This window comes from Adiantum capillus-veneris, chromosome 3 (genome assembly GCF_014529385.1).
Source record: "Adiantum capillus-veneris isolate H3 chromosome 3, ASM1452938v2, whole genome shotgun sequence".
In the NCBI taxonomy this organism is placed as follows: Eukaryota; Viridiplantae; Streptophyta; class Polypodiopsida; order Polypodiales; family Pteridaceae; genus Adiantum; species Adiantum capillus-veneris.
Window position 1 is genome coordinate 149031598 of NC_140933.1, and position 18181 is coordinate 149049778.

Here is an 18181-nt window from a genome sequence, read left to right on the forward strand (position 1 = left end):
AAGAATTACACGACTGATAAGATTTACTCGAGATGGCGTGTACAAAAAAGCAGAACCTATACTCGCTGAAAGACATGGACAAGCAAAGCAAAAAGCAAAGCTTCGGAAAGGGCAAGAAAAGGACAAAGAAGCCTAGATTTCGCTCAGTTTCTCATAGCTCTACAGAGGAGTCATCCTCACACAGTTCGGTCTCCTACGATCACATGTTTTATGCAAGGAAGAAACATTTTTATAAAGCCAACCAATATGACTTCCTCGAAGATAAAAGCAAGAAAGTAAAAGAATTAAAAGAAGGTGGACAGTCGGTTTGAATCCTTTTCTGGGTTCCAAGATGTTCGAACATGGTGGTCCACTCTTCTGCTGAGAAAGGAAGCTCCGATTAAATGGTTGAACTTCAAAAGGCTTTTTATTTCTTCTTGACTGACTCGGGAGTACGAACAAGACATACGAACCGCTTGGAATCATCTTCGAATGACCAAGGGAGATTCTTTGGACGCTAATTGCAAGAGATTTTAAAGCTCTTTTCTACCAGCTTCTTCATTTAAGAAGGTCTTGTTTAAAGAACAGATTGAGCGGTTTTGCTGAGGACTTCCTACAAAGATCGGGGACTACTGCTTGAACAAAAGTCAAATTCTATTCAAGAATTGATGGGTCATGCGAAACGGGGTTTTGCCATACACTCGGGCAACCTGACTTACCCAACTGATGAGATCTTGACTCAGAGAACCCAACAGACTTCTAATAATGAAAATAGAAAGAGCAAGAGTTCCAAAGAAAAGAAAAGAAAGATACACATCCCCAACGGACTCTTAGAGAAAGGGCTATCTATCTCAAAGAGGGGAAGTGTTTTGGTTGCAGGCAATTTGGACACATCTCCGCAAAGTGCCCCAAAAAGGTACAGCAAGAACAGATTGAAGACAGGCCAGAGAGTTCTGAAGCAGCAGAGGAACGTAGCAGAAAAGGAAGATGAAAGCAGAACTGGTACCACATTGCGTGGGGCCCGAACCGAATGAGATGAACAAAAGTACAAAACTATGCCACACTTAGGACAAAGTGAAAGATCAAGAAGCCCTCATTTTCTTTGATGGAGGAGCCAAGACCAACTTCTTTTTACTTGAATTGGCGGCTCGATTTGGAATTACACTCGACAGGCTGTGGCCACAGGCGGAGGTAGTTCTAGCGGCGCCCGTACGGGATGTTGCCATTACACCGATCATTGGTAAAGTTCGTTTGCAATGTCAGAGGTGTTTAGGGCACGAGTACTTATACGTAATTCCCTTGGGAGATTGTGACGACCTCCTCGAAATCCCTTGGTACCACAAGAACACTGTCATGGTTGACTATCGGGCTGAGAAAGCGACTTTAATAAATGAAGGGCACAGAGATTGTACTTGATAAAACTCAGCTTCTTTACTCGATTTTTTGGAGAGAGCTGAATAACGATTGAAGGTCGAATATGTTTTGACCTCGAAAAGAACGCCAAAATTTTCTCCTCACATGCTGATTGTTTCTCTGGAGTCTGAGGGCCTGCCGGGCAAGTTGCCACGAGCTGGTCCTGAGGATCATACTATTGATTTGATACTTGGAAGCACACCACCGAACCGGCCACCTTACCGTGTGAGCCGAGCCCAAAATGAAGCGATTCTGAACCAAGTGAAAGACCTCCTGGAAAAAGGGTCTTATCCAGCCAAGTACTTCACCCTACTGCTCTCCGGTGTTGTTGGTTTTGAAGAAAGATCTTGGAGAATGTGCATTGATTATAGAACTCTCAATAAAATCACCATCAAGAACAGATTTCCGATTCTGAGGATCGATGATATTCCTGATAGACTACAGGGATCCTCTTGTTTCAATAGGATTGATTTGAAAAGTGGATATCATCAGATCCGAATCAAGCCGGGAGATGTCTACAAGACAGCTTTTCGGACAACCTTCGAGGAAGGCGCCATTTGAGAAGGTGCTACCAAGGTTCCACCCTTCCTAAGCACGCAAGATAAGATTTTTGAAGCCGACCAGTTCACGAGGGACTTGGACTTGGTCTGAGAGGCTTTAGAAGAAAGCTCAAGAAATACATAAGAAGGCACCAAATCGACATGGTCGCGATTTGAAATTAAAGGAGAACAATTGGGTGCTCTTATGTTTTGAGAAGGCACGCCTGAGAACGAAAAAGGGAAAGGAGCGGCTTTTTCCAAAGCTTAGCAAGAGATACTGTGGACCTTTCTAGATAAAAGAAAGGATAAATGATGTCTCCTTTAGACTAAAGCTGCCCAATACTTGGAGAATCCACAATGCTTTTCATGTGAGTCTCTTGAAGCCTTTTAAAGGCGATGTGCCCAATGATGGGGAGCCAGATGAGCAACCCGAAGTGGAGGAAAGCGAGGAGATACTCGTTCCAGAACAGATATTGGCAATTAAAGATAGAAAGATAAAAGGTAAAGTGATCGGGCGGTTATTGGTTGAATTCAAGAATTATCCCGCATTGGATGCGGAGTGGATGGAGGAGGAGGACCTAGCTTATACTCCTCAGATTGTGAAACTTTACCTTGAAGCATTCGGTTTAACATAGTCTACTCCGATAGAACCCCGATTTCAGCATGGGCGGAATTTGGTGCAACGGGCTTGCACAAGAGGGGAGTCACTCCGCTCCTTTGTCAACAGATTGCCTTGATTTTTTGATAATAGAGTCATTGATGTCCCTATTGGGTTTCAGGGATATTGTGGGCTGACAGTATTCTCCTGTAATGACTTTAAGATTTGGAATTTCCGATAATATGATATTGATTTGTACTTGACTTGTTTAACTGCAGGACTTGTTTAAGTGCAGGAACTGATAGACGAAATGACTGCAGCATACTGCAACATTTCGGTCTGATAAATCTCTATAGACATGATTGCAATAAGGATTAGTTAGTCGGGCATCTGTGAGGTCCTGACTAGATCTAAATGCGACTCCTAAATACGTTGCCAATTAATCATGGTCTATGGTCTGAGATTGGAATGGATTTTGAATGTGATTTGTCATATGATGTCCTCTGATATCAAGTAATGTCCAGTGATGTGACTGTCGATTGATACATGTGCTAGATGTGTTGTTCCTAGTGCGTCCGTACTAACAGTCGATGTCTGCTAAGACAGTTTATGGCCTCTGTCTGTTTTGCAGGCGTAATCGAGGGCGATTACAATGCTTTCAAGAGGGGGGTATGTCACAAATGGGTGACGTGGCATGCTCCTGGACACACTCACAGAGTGGCAGCAAACCCCGGACAAGCGCCGACAAGCTGACGTGGCAAGATCTACGGGCTGCCGTACGGATTTCCAAAAATCGCAGCGCAACACGCAGAGATGCTGACGTGGCATTGCGTATGCTTTAGCGTTGGCTCAATTAGCAGCTTTTGGGAATAACTACTTTTGTTAAATATTGCTTTTGATTTGGAAGCTCTTGGGGCTCTGCTTTTAGCATCCTTTACAATGAACCCAAGGGGGCTCCCTCGAGTCTGAGAGTGAGAACCCTCTTACTCTCTTGTACTTTGAACACAGATTAATACAAAAAGAAATACCAAAAGGGGCGCCAGTCTTTGGGGCCAATATCTCTAGGCACGCAACTCCACCGGGCCATGTCGAATCAATTGTAAATTGTGAACTGTTTTGAAGTGAATCTCTGCTATGTTGCGGTAGAATCTTAACTTGGAGTGTCCAAGTTTGTTACATGAATCCATCCTCTAGATGTAGAGAAAGTATAACTCGAATTCTTTGTTGAAGTCTCCATCAATGCTGTGAAGTTTCTCTTCTTAGTCGTGGGCGTCTCCATCTCCCTAACTCTAGTGCTCCGTCATTGAGAGTACCGCGGGTGTGAGTATGAGTTGAGCTTTGCAATGGTGGTTGCTCCTCTATCTGTCCAGTGTCTTATATGAAGAAATCCATTATATGTCTCTTGGATTCTCCCTCTACATCTCCCGAGTAAACTATCTCTATGTCTATGTAACTCAAGTAGGTACAGTCCAAGTCATCTCTGGTCCTAATAGCTCATGACTCTGGAGAAGGGTCCAAAGCCCTCTCTAAATAAACAATGGAAGCGACCCCGTATCTCGTAATACATTGAGCACTAATATATATAATGCATCTCTGTCTCTGGCTCTATATGGCATAGGCGGCATATCCTACTAGTTGTTGGTATCCCACTGAATCTGACAGTCTCAACCTCAAGCTGTGTAAAGATGTCCGTATTTGACCAATGGCACAGTGTAACTCATCAGATAGATGTGTATCCACATAGCTGGATCGAATCACAAACCCATCCCCTATGAGTTGGAGAAGGTGCCCTCTATAGAAAGCCAGCTTCGTGTCCAACTCCTGTCTCAAGTCTATCCATGGGCTCCTGGTTCAGAGCTTGGCTTATATGTCTAGTAATCTCCACCGTGTAAGAGATAGCAATGGTGCATCAAGGGAGTATTGCAAGGGAGGCAAGCTGTCCATGCTGAAGTCATGTATCTAGAACCATGATGACATTTGTGCATACTAGCATGATGTGTTCCCCTGTAAAGCTAGCTATCTGGAGGACTCAAGGATCAATCTGACATATCTATTTCTGGTAGTATTCCATAAGTTGTGCATAAAGGAAACTGATTTGGTAAGTGCCTCTATCTCCATACGGGGGGCTGCTAACTCCGCTCTAATGATCTCATGTGGCACGGAGGCCTTGGCTCTAATCAGCCGAGCCATCATAGATACCAAGGGCCTCTCCATACCTCTCAACCCATCAACCCATCCTGACCCACGAAGGGTCCCCAAACCAAAACCTCATGGAGCATAGTTGAAGCTACCAAGGTATCAAAGAGCCAGAGCTCTATTCGGGGTCCTGAAACTGAACCTACTAACACATCCTCTCCAATCCTCCCAAGGCCGCATACGCTCTGCTCAATCTAGTCTCTACTGCTCTCTTCAAAAAAACCTTGGCCCAATGAAGACTACCCCAAGATAAGTGTATGCATTTGTGTACTCCATAGTCTCCTAACCATAAGTGAATGTAGGTGTTGATCTTGTGATCCACTGCGGTGTGGTGTTAAACACCATAACCTAGGTTTTACCAAGGTTTACAAACAATCCACTATTCTCCGCAAAGCTATGTAATGCATCCAATTGTCGTTGTCGGTGAGTCAGAGATCAACACGATATTATCAACACATAACAACAATGGAATCCATGTCCTTGCTAGATGGGCACGTCTGTCACCCTCTCTGTCAATGTAATCAGAAACCTCATCTATATACATACCAAATAGAGTAGGAAAAAATGGACAACCTTTTTGTTAAAGTTATGGCATCTCAAGTGAACTTCCCAATGTGATCCCATTATTTATTTTGGCTTTTAGGTATTTACTTTACTTATTTGTCAAAGTCTAGATAGGGCAATTTACTTAGGTGGGTATATATGCAACCCTTTGCCCCCATTGTATTATCATCAGTTATTCATTGCCAAGGTTGGTTGATTCAAGAGACTCTCTCTCTCTCTCTCTCTCAGTATATGCTGTATCCAGAGGGCAGTCGTCTTTCTCAATTCTAGATGATGATATATGGGAGTTTTCTAGGGATGGTGATATCATCCTCCTAGGAGACTTCAATGCTCGAACGGGCAACTGTCAGACAGTCTTCTACGACACTTCAGATGAGATGCTTAGAGAGTTGGATGTGGGTGAGCTGGGGTTTGACAGATGCTCACATGACAGAGAGCAGACTGAGTATGGGAGATACCTCACGGAGATGACGACTACACATGGGCTAGCCATACTTAATGGCTTACAGCGGTTTCCTGGAGCAGCAAGCTTCACATGCTTTCCACACAGACATGGGGCCAGTATAGTGGACTATGTTATGACACAGCCGAGCTTTATTCCTTGTATTCAGGATTTCACAGTGGGAGCCAGACCAGTGGGCGTAGCAGTGGATCATGCTCTCTTGACACTGTCCGTATCTTTTCAGTTTAGTACAACCCAGAAATCAGGAGGCAGGTCACACACCCGTTATACATTTACACCAGAGACTGACTCGGTTTATACAGAGGCGATCTGGGATCGTCTATGCACAGTTGCTCCAGGCCTCTCAGTAGAGGAGTGCACTACTTTACTGACTGAGACACTACATGATGCAGCATCAGAGGCATACCCACACACTCAACCGGATCGGAGGCGACATTCTGGGAGCATGCCCCAGAATAGTTGGTATGATGAGGAGTGCAGAGAGATGAGAGCCCAGCTTCAGAGGGATCTTCATTTAGGAGTCATCACCTACAGACAGTCGCGGATTGCTTTCCGGCGCCTTGTGCGAAAGAAGAAACGAGCTTACCTGGCCCAGGTGGAGCGAGACTTGTATCAATTGTTCTTGAGTAGAGACTCAGGCGAGGCATGGCGACTCTTCCATGAGCACTCCCCTCCCCCAGTGATTACTTCTCCTGATGTGTGGCGCCAGTATGCGACATCGTTATATACGGTTCCTGGGCAGGATCCCCTTCCAGATCCTACAGAGCCATGTCCACCTACGAGCACCTTCTTTACCACTGAGATGGTATAGAGAGCCATTGACAGGATGAGGACCAGGAGGGCTTACGATCATGACGGTCTAGTAGCGGAGCACTTTATACATGCTAGGGATATGCTGATGGAGGTTCTTGCAGTGTTGTTCAATCGTGCCATGTGTGAGGGATTACCTGAGACTTGGAGGTTGTCTACTATTGTGCCTATATTCAAGGCAGGTGATCCTACAGAGCCTGGAAATTACCGCACTATTATGGTTGGACACACACTGGCACGATTGTATGCATCCATTATTGAGCAGCAGTTGAGTAACTGGGCAGAGGGTGAGGGTGTACGGGCAAAGGGACAGGCAGGTTTCAGGAGGGGTTTCTCCACTCTTGACCATATTCTGACACTCAGAGCTATCATTGAAGAGGGCAGGTCACATGGGAGACGGATTTATTGTAGCTTTGTGGATTTCCGCAAAGCATTTGACATGGTACCGAGAGCTCGACTGATGCGCAGACTGCAGGAGATGGGGGTGCCCACAGTGTTGATTTGGGGGATTATGGCTTTATACAGATCAGTGATGGGACATGTACGCACCCCAGAGGGGATATCTGACTTAGTTCACTCCACTATCGGGGTGAAACAGGGTTGCCCATTGTCTCCTACTCTATTTGGTATGTATGTTGATGAGGTGTCTGATTACATTGACAGAGAGGGTGATAGAGGTGCCCAGCTGGCAGGGACGTGGATCCCATTGTTGTTATATGCTCATGATATTGTCTTGATCTCTGACTCACCAGAGGGTATGCAGCGACAGTTGGATGCATTACACAGTTTTGCACAGGATAGTGGATTGTCTGTAAACCTTGGTAAAACCAAGGTCATGGTGTTTAACACCACACCGCAGTGGATCAGGAGATCGGCACCGACCTTCACGTATGGTCAAGAGATTGTGGAGTATACAGATGCATACACTTACCTTGGGATAGTCTTCACTAGGCCGAGGTTTTCTTTGGGGAGAGCAGCAGAGACTAGACTGACCAGAGCTTATGCGGCCTTGGGAGGCTTGGAGAGGATGTGTTCGCAGGTTCAGTTCCAGGAACCTCGGACAAAGTTATGGCTCTTTGATACTTTAGTAGCCTCAGCTATGATGTATGGGGTACAGGTATGGGGACCTTCTGTAGGCCAGGATGGTTGGAGACGTATGGAGAGGCCCTTGGTATCTATGATCTCCCGATTGATTAGAGCCAAGGCCTCCGTACCTCACGCGATCATTGGAGCAGAGCTAGCTGCCCCCCCCATGGAGATTGAGGCGCTTACCAGATCAGTGTCCTTTGTGCACAGCCTATGGGATACTACTAGAGACAGATATGCTAGACTGGCCCTTGAGTCTTCCAGACAGTTAGCTCTACAGGGGGACACTTCATGCTGGTATGCACAGATGACTTCATGGTTTCAGACGCATGGCTTCACCATGGACAGGTTGCCCCCTTTCCAGTATTCTCTTCAGGCACCCTCGCTGTCTCTTACACGGGTGGAGATCACTAGACTCATTCGTCAGGACCTGATCCAGCTCGACACCAAGAGGACATGGATAGAGCCGCCTCAGGAGTTGAGCACGAAGATGGCTTTCTATAGAGAGCATCTTCTCCACCTCACAGGAGATGGGTTTGTGATTCGACCCAGCTACATGGACACACATATGTCTCATGGTTTGCGTTGTGCCATTGGTCAGATACGCACATCCTCACATCAGCTCGAGATTGAGACTGGTAGATTCAGAGGGATACCAGCAGACAGCAGGATATGCCGATTATGCTAGAGAGAGCCAGAGACAGAGTTGCACTACATATGTCATTGCACAGTGTTCTATGAGATACGGGGGTGTTTCCACTGCTTATTCAGAGAGGGTTTTGGTCCTCTATCTAGGGTCATGAGTTATGAGGATCAGAGATGTCTTGGACTATATCTACTTGAGTTACACAGGTATAGAGACACTTTACTGGGGAGAGCTAGAGAGAGGCAGTCCCAGAGACACATTACAGATTTCTTTTCACTAGATATGGGACAGCCATAGGAGCAGCCACCACTGCAGAGCTCGTCCCACACTCATTCGACCACTACTGGCACTCTCATCGACCGAGCATTGGAGCTACAGAGATACAGACGACCGCGACTGAGAAGAGGAGCTACACAGCATCGACGGAGACTACAACAGAAGATTCGAGCCATACTCTCTCGACATCCAGAGTGCAGATGAGGATGGATCCTCACCATTTCTTCCATCTTTGTTTCACACACTGTTACATCCAGTTTACCGGGTACCTATTGTATCAGCTTCTACACCCACGTAGTTTTAGATTGTAGTAGTAGTAGTAGTATTTTGTTCCACTTCTAGTTCTTTTCTAGTTCTTTTGTACCCAGACATGGTATTAGATTCACTATTTTGTAACTGATTGGTCTCATAGGTCATTTTGGCCTTTTGAAGACGTTAATATAACATTTCATTTCTCTCTCTCTCTCTCTCTCTCTCTCTCTCTCTCTCTCTCTCTCTCTCTTCATTCTCTCATGTAAAACATTTAGAAGCAAGCCAAGGCCTCTTCTCTAGTTGATGAGCTTGAGAGCATTTGCAAAGAAAGAGGACCCTCAGGCATTGTACCTTGTGAAGCATCAATAAGAAAGCCAGTGCATCTGGAAGCGTTATTGAGCCACTTTGTGTCGACTCCCTGCTTCTCTCTCTCTTACACGGGTGGAGATCACTAGACTCATTCGTCAGGACCTGATCCAGCTCGACACCAGGAGGACATGGATAGAGCCGCCTCAGGAGTTGAGCACAAAGATGGCTTTCTATAGAGAGCATCTTCTCCACCTCACAGGAGATGGGTTTGTGATTCGACCCAGCTACATGGACACACATATGTCTCATGGTTTGCGTTGTGCCATTGGTCAGATACGCACATCCTCACATCAGCTCGAGATTGAGACCGGTAGATTCAGAGGGATACCAGCAGACAGCAGGATATGCCGATTATGCCAGAGAGAGCCAGAGACAGAGTTGCACTACATATGTCATTGCACAGTGTTCTATGAGATACGGGGGCGTTTCCACTGCTTATTCAGAGAGGGTTTTGGTCCTCTATCTAGGGTCATGAGTTATGAGGATCAGAGATGTCTTGGACTATATCTACTTGAGTTACACAGGTATAGAGACACTTTACTGGGGAGAGCTAGAGAGAGGCAGTCCCAGAGACACATTACAGATTTCTTTTCACTAGATATGGGACAGCCATAGGAGCAGCCACCACTGCAGAGCTCGTCCCACACTCATTCGACCACTACTGGCACTCTCATCGACCGAGCATTGGAGCTACAGAGATACAGACGACCGCGACTGAGGAGAGGAGCTACACAGCATCGACGGAGACTACAACAGAAGATTCGAGCCATACTCTCTCGACATCCAGAGTGCAGATGAGGATGGATCCTCACCATTTCTTCCATCTTTGTTTCACACACTGTTACATCCAGTTTACCGGGTACCTATTGTATCAGCTGCTACACCCACGTAGTTTTAGATTGTAGTAGTAGTAGTAGTATTTTGTTCCACTTCTAGTTCTTTTGTACCCAGACATGGTATTAGATTCACTATTTTGTAACTGATTGGTCTCATAGGTCATTTTGGCCTTTTGAAGACGTTAATATAACATTTCATTTCATTTCATTTCTCTCTCTCTCTCTCTCTCTCTCTCTCTCTCTCTCTCTCTCTCTCTCTCTCTCTCTCTCTCTCTCTCAATTCAAGTGTTTGCCCATATGCTCAACTCATGCTCAAGTATAGATGCATATAGCTTCGCCAATAATTGGCCAATCATGATAGTGCGATAGTTGTTAGGTCAAGGCGGCGTGCCTCACCATGCTTTTCCTGTGTCCGCCGGCTAGTGTCCGACCGCCCACATTTATCTCCTTATTCTTTATACATACAAAGAATAAGGAGCTCTCACTTATTCTCACATTGTTCTCATACAATGAGTTTTGGGAGCTACACCCCACATCCCTGTGTTTTGCTCACTCTCTCCCTCTCTCTCGCTCTCTCTCTATCCTTGCTTTACACATGCACGCCTACGATCCATTCCTTCACAATTTGGCGAGAGGTGGAGTGCTACAGAGAGGTGAGCTCGTTTTCGGTGGAAGCTTGAGATCGGTGATCAACCACTAGATCTGTGCTCATGGAAGCTTGAGGGACATTCCCAAGCGTGAGAGGAGGGTGTATTACAAGTGTGTGTGTTTTTTTGCAGCCATACTCGCAAGAAGAATGCAGGTTATAATTTCCGCGGGTAATATTTTGGGCTCCAAAACAGTGTTTTTTGCGTAACTTTTGCATACGGAATGCGATTTATGCAAGGTTAGGGTGTAACCTGGGTATTTGGCACGCACCGGACGCAATGGTGATGTTCATTTGGACTGATTTTGACCTCTGAAATTTCTGCAGTAGCAGCTGTTTATTGTCTGTCGAGGATTCCACACATGGTTTGCTCTCCGATGTGAGAGTGGTATTGGCAGCAAGTTTGCTCACAGGTGGGAGGATACAATGTATGCCTTATGTGGTTTGATGCTCAGGGAGACTCATGTGATTGCAATTTGAGCTCGGCCATGTATGCCTAGAGCATGTTTTTTGGCAGCCACAAGTAGAGCAGGTATTTGTGTACCGGATTTGCACGTGTTTGCAATAATGTATGCAAAGTGTGGAGATTGGTACATGCGTTTGGAGTGCGGTTTGCTGTCCTTTGGTTGCTCATGGTTTTGAGCGGGCAGTCACTTTGGTTACTGGTTTTGTAGCCGTTTTGCTGACGAAACTCTGGTGACATTTTTCCAACAGTTTTATGCGTATCGTGGTGCGATCGAGATTGCGATTTCTTGTAGCACTCAGGATTTGCGTGCATAGTTTTCCCTTTTGGGTGATGCATCGCGAGCGTGTTTCGCTCTCATTTTTGGTCTAGAGCTGTGAGTGCTCGGCCATTTGGAGCTTCCAATTTTGACTCCCATTTACAGGTTGAGTGTAGTACTCCCACAGGTGTTGCCATTTGCAGTTGAGGACATCTTCTACAGTGTTTTGGCTTGCATACCAGTTTCGACACAGTAGGTGTCTTGAGTTTTGCTTTGTGTATGCTTTTGTGGAATAGTGGCTGGAGTTTACTCGCCATAGTTTGTGATCGAACTTAGCTCTCACATTGATAAGTTTACAGGCAGGCCATCGTTCTCTCTTTGCAGGTGCCTATGTATGCCTCAATTGTAAGCTAATATGCGGCAAAGTTCACATGTTTCTTCAGTTATTTGAGAGCTGAATTTAGGGCTGTTTTCGGGCTGATTTGCAGCCATATTTTTCAGCCATACAAGAACTTGTGTTACTCTACAAGTAGAGTTCTTGTTACTCTTGATAGTGGTTGAGTTTTGACTCCCACTTTTACACAGGTTGTGTATGCTACAGTTTTCTGACACATTGTTCATTCATTGACACATTTTGGCAACAGTTTTTTACTCGCATATGTATGTCATTTCTGGCGCCGTTGAGTTATCGATACTCCAGCTAGAGCGGTTTGGCTCAGTGTATGACTTTGTGAGGTGATTCCGGACAAGTACATTCCCGGATTGGCCATTCGGCCATTTGTTGTTCTCTCCATTGCGATTTACTGTTAAGTTTTTTGCTCCAGTTCCAAAGGAGACTCTGCCGAAATTTTGCCAGATGCGTATGCCTATTGCACAGGCTAGTGAGCTTAACCGTTTGCTCACCTTCTTTGCTTGAGACAGTGGTTTGCTCTCAGGTGGGAAAGTCTTGTGATCTTGAGCATTGTTTACCGTAGTTTTGGCATGGATATGGAGACGCTTCATGTTAGAGGCGGTTCTCATTCACGATCGCAACTGACATGTTGGCATTGCGGCCACAATGGGCATATTAGGCACCGTTGCTTCAGGCGTATGGGGCAACGGTAGAGGTAGATGCATGGTGCTACCATGAGGACAGATGCTAGAGAGTATGCATGTGACAAGCATGCCACTTTTGAGTCTAGCTTGCCTTCAGACTACTTTGTGTCTTGGGATAGCACATTGTTTTCGCGTTTTCTACTAGACAAGCCTATAGTTTTACACGTGACGCCACGTCGTGATTTGTTTTGCTCTTTCTCTAGTGGGAGACTTGGTTGGGTGCAGTTTGCTGATGGTATAGTATATGACATAGAGGGTGTTGGAAATGTATGCATGTCTTTACCTAGCGGTGCATTGCTAACGCTACGAGATGTACGTTATGTACCAAGACTCAGCCAGAGTCTCATTTCAGTGCGTCCGTTGTTTGCAGAGTAGTGGACATTGTGTACTGCTTGGAGAGCGGTCATTTCAGATGCATTGGGGATCATTGGTGATAGCCAGAGGTGCTAGGAGTGGTCAGGTATACCCTTTGCATATTTCTGACGCACGAGGTGGTGCAGTCTCTGCATATTTGCAACCATGTTTGGAGCGAGAGACGAGACGTGTGTCTTTTGCGGATGTGCTGCATGGAGAGCAGGTTGTGCATTTGTCTTGTGGTGACGTTCACGCAGATAGTGGTATCTCTGGGGATGCACAGCTTGGTCAGTCATCATTTGAGGTGACATCATTTGAGCCAAAGACCGATACATTGTTCTATGATGCGTCTAATACGTTTGAGCGCGACAGCATCCTTCACACAACTGTGTGTGATTGCAGTGGTGCTAATTTTTTGGTTTTGCAGTCATTCTCAGCAGATATGCCTTTGCCAGAAGATGCTGACATGGTGATGCATAGTCAGGTGGTTCCTGATGAAGATGCATAAGGCACTAAGGTTGCTGACAAGGATAGGTTGGCACACATAGTGCATGTTTCGTCGGCTTTCGGGCCTCTCATGTCTGACATTTTGGTCTCGAGACCTGATCTTGCTTATGCGGTTGGTGCATTTACAGTGGGAGTTGTCAGGGGTGCAATGGCTGACACTTGCATTATGCATTGTGGAGCCATGCAGGTCGTCACTCGATCCCTGCATCAGGAGTGCCATCGTGGCTCTAGCCCTAGTGGTATGTATGTTGCATTTCCAATAGAGCGGTTACATATGCACTCACGTGTTTAGAGTAAGCCAGTGGCCATAGGTTGAGAGCCGTCTTCTCTCGCCTCTTGTATATACTAGTTGTAGGGTAGTCTTCTCGCCACTTATTGACACAAGGCCTTTAGTGGGAAAATGCTAGGTAAAGGTGGTGTGCTTTGCTTGTGTCCGCCGGCCAGTGTCTGGCCGCCCACATTTATCTCCTTATTCTTTATACATACAAAGAATAAGGAGCTCTCACTTATTCTCACACTACACTTCTCATACAGTGAGATTTGGGAGCTCCACCCCACATCCCTCTCTCTCTCTCTCTCTCTCTCTCTCTCTCTCTCTCTCTCTCTCTCTCTCTCTCTCTCTCTCTTCTCGCTCCTGCACTCGATCCAACAATAGTTAGTTCACAGGGTCCGATCTCTAGACTTTAGTAGTACAATCGTAAACTTACTCAAGGTCTCCTTCACACATGGCTCTATTGAAGTTGAAGGCCTACAAACCATCAATATCATCTCTCATGTATGAAACGGTTTGCCACTATACCATCATGATCCTAGGACCTGTGCCATCCCTATTCCTTGTGTCGAATCTGTCAACAGCTAGCCTCACTATCTTTGTTGTCAAGAGAGTAGAAGGTGGGCGTACAGGGCTCCAACACGTTTGACAATGGTAATCGCTCTGCTAGGTGTATAGAGAGTATGCATATTGTCTCCATGTCTTTGTAGAAATAATCCCTGAGAGGGTGAGCGCTCTAGAGAGAGAGAGAGAGAGAGAGAGAGAGAGAGAGAGAGAGAGAGAGAGAGAGAGAGAAATGAAATGAAATGTTATATTAACGTCTTCAAAAGGCCAAAATGACCTATGAGACCAATCTATTACAAAATGGTGAATCTAATACCATGTCTGGGTACAAAAGAACTAGAACAAAGATACTACTACTAGAATCCATCCTCATCGGCACTCTGGATGTCGACAGAGTATGGCTCGAATCCTCTGTTGTAATCTCCGTCGATGTTGTGTAGCCCCTCTCCTCAATCGTGGCCGTCTGGATCTCCGTAGCTCCAGTGCTCGGTCGATGAGAGTGCCGGTAGTGGTCGAATGAGTGTGAGCCGGACTCTGCAGTGATGGCTGCTCCTCTGGCTGTCCCATATCTAGTGAAAAGAAATCTGTAATCTGTCAGAGAGCAGCCTCAAACAGTGTGCATGTTGAAACTCCAGCTGCCCTAAATCCCTGTCACACTCGTCACATCCCCCTGCTCCCTGTCAGACTCCTCACATGCCTCCTCCTCCCCACTAGGCTTGCCCACATGCGCAGCTAACTGCATTTTGCCCTGCGCTTAGTCACTACACGTCATGTCAGACTCGTGCACATGCACAATACTTGCCGCCCACTCAGCTGCCATCATCAGCCCTCTCCCACCACAACCACATGATTGCATACCCGCTTAGCCCTCTCCCTTATCCTACTCAGCACCTATAGCGTGTAACAGTTGATACCTGCTAGTTCAATACCCAAACAAAACCATACACAGATAGAGGGAGTTAAGAGCGGTTCATCCTCCGTATCACTCATTGACACCTTGATGACATTTGCATGCAGCTGAACAGTACCAAAACACTCATTAGGTTTTAGAGGAACAGTCAACAGTTTTTCTCTAAACAGATTGCCCTCTTGTTCATTGCACATACGAGTAGACTCTTAACGCATGCACGTTCCAAGAAAAAGATACCATGCACCTCTATGCATATTTCTAGAGTCAACCACTCTATGCATAGTGTGGCTATCATGTGAAGAAGCAATCTCCTCACAATGGTTGTCTCCCTTCACTAGCCATTATCCTGAAATTCAGAAAATAAACAGCCCTGTACTTGGATTCCAACAGACCAAAGTGGACAAAAACATGCACATGTACTTTATGTCTTCCCCACAATTGACCAAGCCTCACTCTTTATGAAAAAAAGTGATGTATATTCCAGCAATGAAGCTATGAAACCGGCCAATAGGACCACCAAAGGGCGATCACACAAAAAACAACCAATTTTTGTTGTCTACACTTCCTTGTGTCTTTTTGACAAAAACTATCACCTGGCATTCCACATCACTCCCCCCAACAAATCTAGTGGCCCATAAACCACCATCACACCTCTCTCTATCTCGTCTCGCTTAGTACCACCAAACCCAAAAATGCAGCCAAGGTAGAACCAATTGTAGTGTACGGTACAGATACGTACATACAGTATGTAGTACTAAACAGTTTGGGGTTTAGGTGCATAAAAATACGCAGTATTGTGAAAAAAACATAAACCTAGGAATATATTGGGATATTTTCAGGAGACGTATACATATACTAGATAATCTATCTACCAACATTATTTAGACAACATGTCTTCTCTCCTTATCGCTTGCAGATTGAGAAACCTACCTACCAGGAGTATTGTGATCCATTACAAAGGACAACTACATTTTACAAACTAAAATGTACATTAAAAAGTTACCAATCTTCCTCGTGAAAACCAATAACCAAGTTAACAAACCTGAAAATACAGCACTGTGACACACCACTTCAAAATAGACAAAACAAGAATAAGAACAATAATGATGAGCAATATAAAGCCTTAAGATTAAGAGTACTGGTGTCTGTCACAATGTCAAATGAAAGACTCATCACTGTGCCTAGTACATAAATAAAATGACAAATGAAATTATATATGAAGACTTAAGTAAAATCTAACTACAATATACTAAACTAAGAACTCAATGTCTCTCATGCTCCTGGCCATCAATGAAAGAGAGAAAAACAATAGAAAAGACGTGGAGATGATGAATCTAACTGGAGATACACAAAACAAGCTAAAAGCAGACTTCTCAACTCAATACTTGAGGATTGTCTTTATAGAAGAGATGTGAAAGCCTTTGAAGTTTGAATGGTACTGAGGGAGGTACCAAACCAGATAATCTATGAATGGGTCCATATTAGAAAATGTAGTGTCGACTGTACGCTACTGTACTGATGTGACACCAAACAAAAAAAACAGCACCATCAGCCTACATGATCAACGAGCCCTCCTTTTTCCCAAACAAGGCCCAAAGATCTAGAGAATGATTTTATTTACCACACAACAACACAATTGCATTGAGAAACTGATCCATGACCTGTTCCACTGCTGAATTAGAGACGACCTGAGGCAAAAGGGCCCCTTTAGCATCCTCCACGGATTGCATATGGTTAAACTAATCTCCAATAATCTATGAATCAACACAACTAAAGAGGCAAAGATGTCACAATATGATGCCAGAAAAGATGCTACTTAGTGCATGGAGACAGGCATCCACGTCACTGGGAATATTCTTGAGCATTAGAAGATCAGGATCACCAAGAAATGCCCGTAATGCCTTTGCATTCCCTCATGTGAATCCATAATCTTCTGCAAACAGGAACAGTGGAAGATACTTCCTAGCCAACAAGGCTGCTTTATCACCCTTATATATTTCATGATACACAATCCACAATGTAGGTAACAAAGAGAAGCCTTGCTTTAGCTCAATAATAACAGTGTCAACTCTGAACCGCTCTCTGGACCTCTGCCTATCGCTGAGCTTGATCAAATCACAAAAATTCATATCATCTATGCATCTCCCCAACAGGTTTACAAGTTGTACCCTTGGCATGCAATTTAGTTCTACCCTCTTCAAAAATAAGAAAACTTGACCAAGTAAAAATTAGTTCACTTTACTCTTTACAGACAGGATGTATCAACAGTCCAGCAGTCTTTCAAGCTGCAACCAACAGTTTTCTTAGCACTGACGGACTGACACAGGACTTATCTTTCTCGGAATGTCTTCCACTACTCTAGAGTGACCTGGGACTGGTTGCTTGCAATCAAACAAGTCCAGGTACTAGAGATACTTCATGCAAAGTTAGCCTAAAGATCAGAATTAGACCCCCAGAGAGTCATAGATCATATAAATGCTATAATATCCCCTTAGCAGTTCCAGTTAGATATGGACATTTTGATTGTTGTTATGAAGGAGAAGCCATATAGATGTCAATGTTGCAACAAGTGTTTGCACTCTTGACAAACCAAGTTTTGTACTACAATCCACAGTTCAGCAGTAGGAGAGCCACAGAGTAGCTGATCACATCAATCATAGTTCCTTACCAACTACACATAGAAGACACATAATTCTCAGAAGGTTCATGAGTTTATATAGTACAAAAGACATAGGAAATAAAGGTTGCAAACAATCTTGTTTTACTCCTAAAAGATCAAGCCTGGACTCTGTAATGTGATATTGACCTTCCACACTACAGTGTAACAAAACAAAGATCTACCTGGAACACCCCAGAGGAGCCTGTATGTCGGTTTCAGAGATTCTTCATCAAACTCCACAGATGCATTCTCAAATCGATTATCACTGCAATAACATCATGTATCATATTATAAATAAACTCCGAAATTATGCGTTTTTGAGCTTTCCTTGGGAGGAAGCACCAGCTGAAGCCTGAAATGCACCTAGGGAAGCCTTGCCCAGGATCCTTATACCCCTTCTCTGACCCATTGCTTCTACCCCTTCCC

The 18181-nt window shown here is 44.8% G+C and overlaps 1 protein-coding gene across 7 annotated transcripts in view; it reads right to left on the minus strand.

Annotated features, from left to right (window-relative positions):
• LOC147461918 (DNA mismatch repair protein MutS, type 2) overlaps positions 1-18181 on the minus strand; it is a 164118-nt gene that overhangs the window by 22099 nt on the left and 123838 nt on the right. For 6 of the 7 annotated variants that reach the window (XR_015187659.1, XR_015187658.1, XM_086509387.1 and 3 more), the window contains exon 15: positions 17938-18020. The exons of the other annotated variant lie outside the window; for it this stretch is intronic. Coding sequence is in view for 4 of the 6 variants with exons in the window: in XM_086509387.1 (XP_086365513.1) it covers positions 17938-18020 (83 nt within the window). In the remaining 2 variants the exon portion in view is untranslated. The remainder of the gene's footprint in view (positions 1-17937; positions 18021-18181) is intronic. 7 annotated transcript variants of the gene reach the window in all.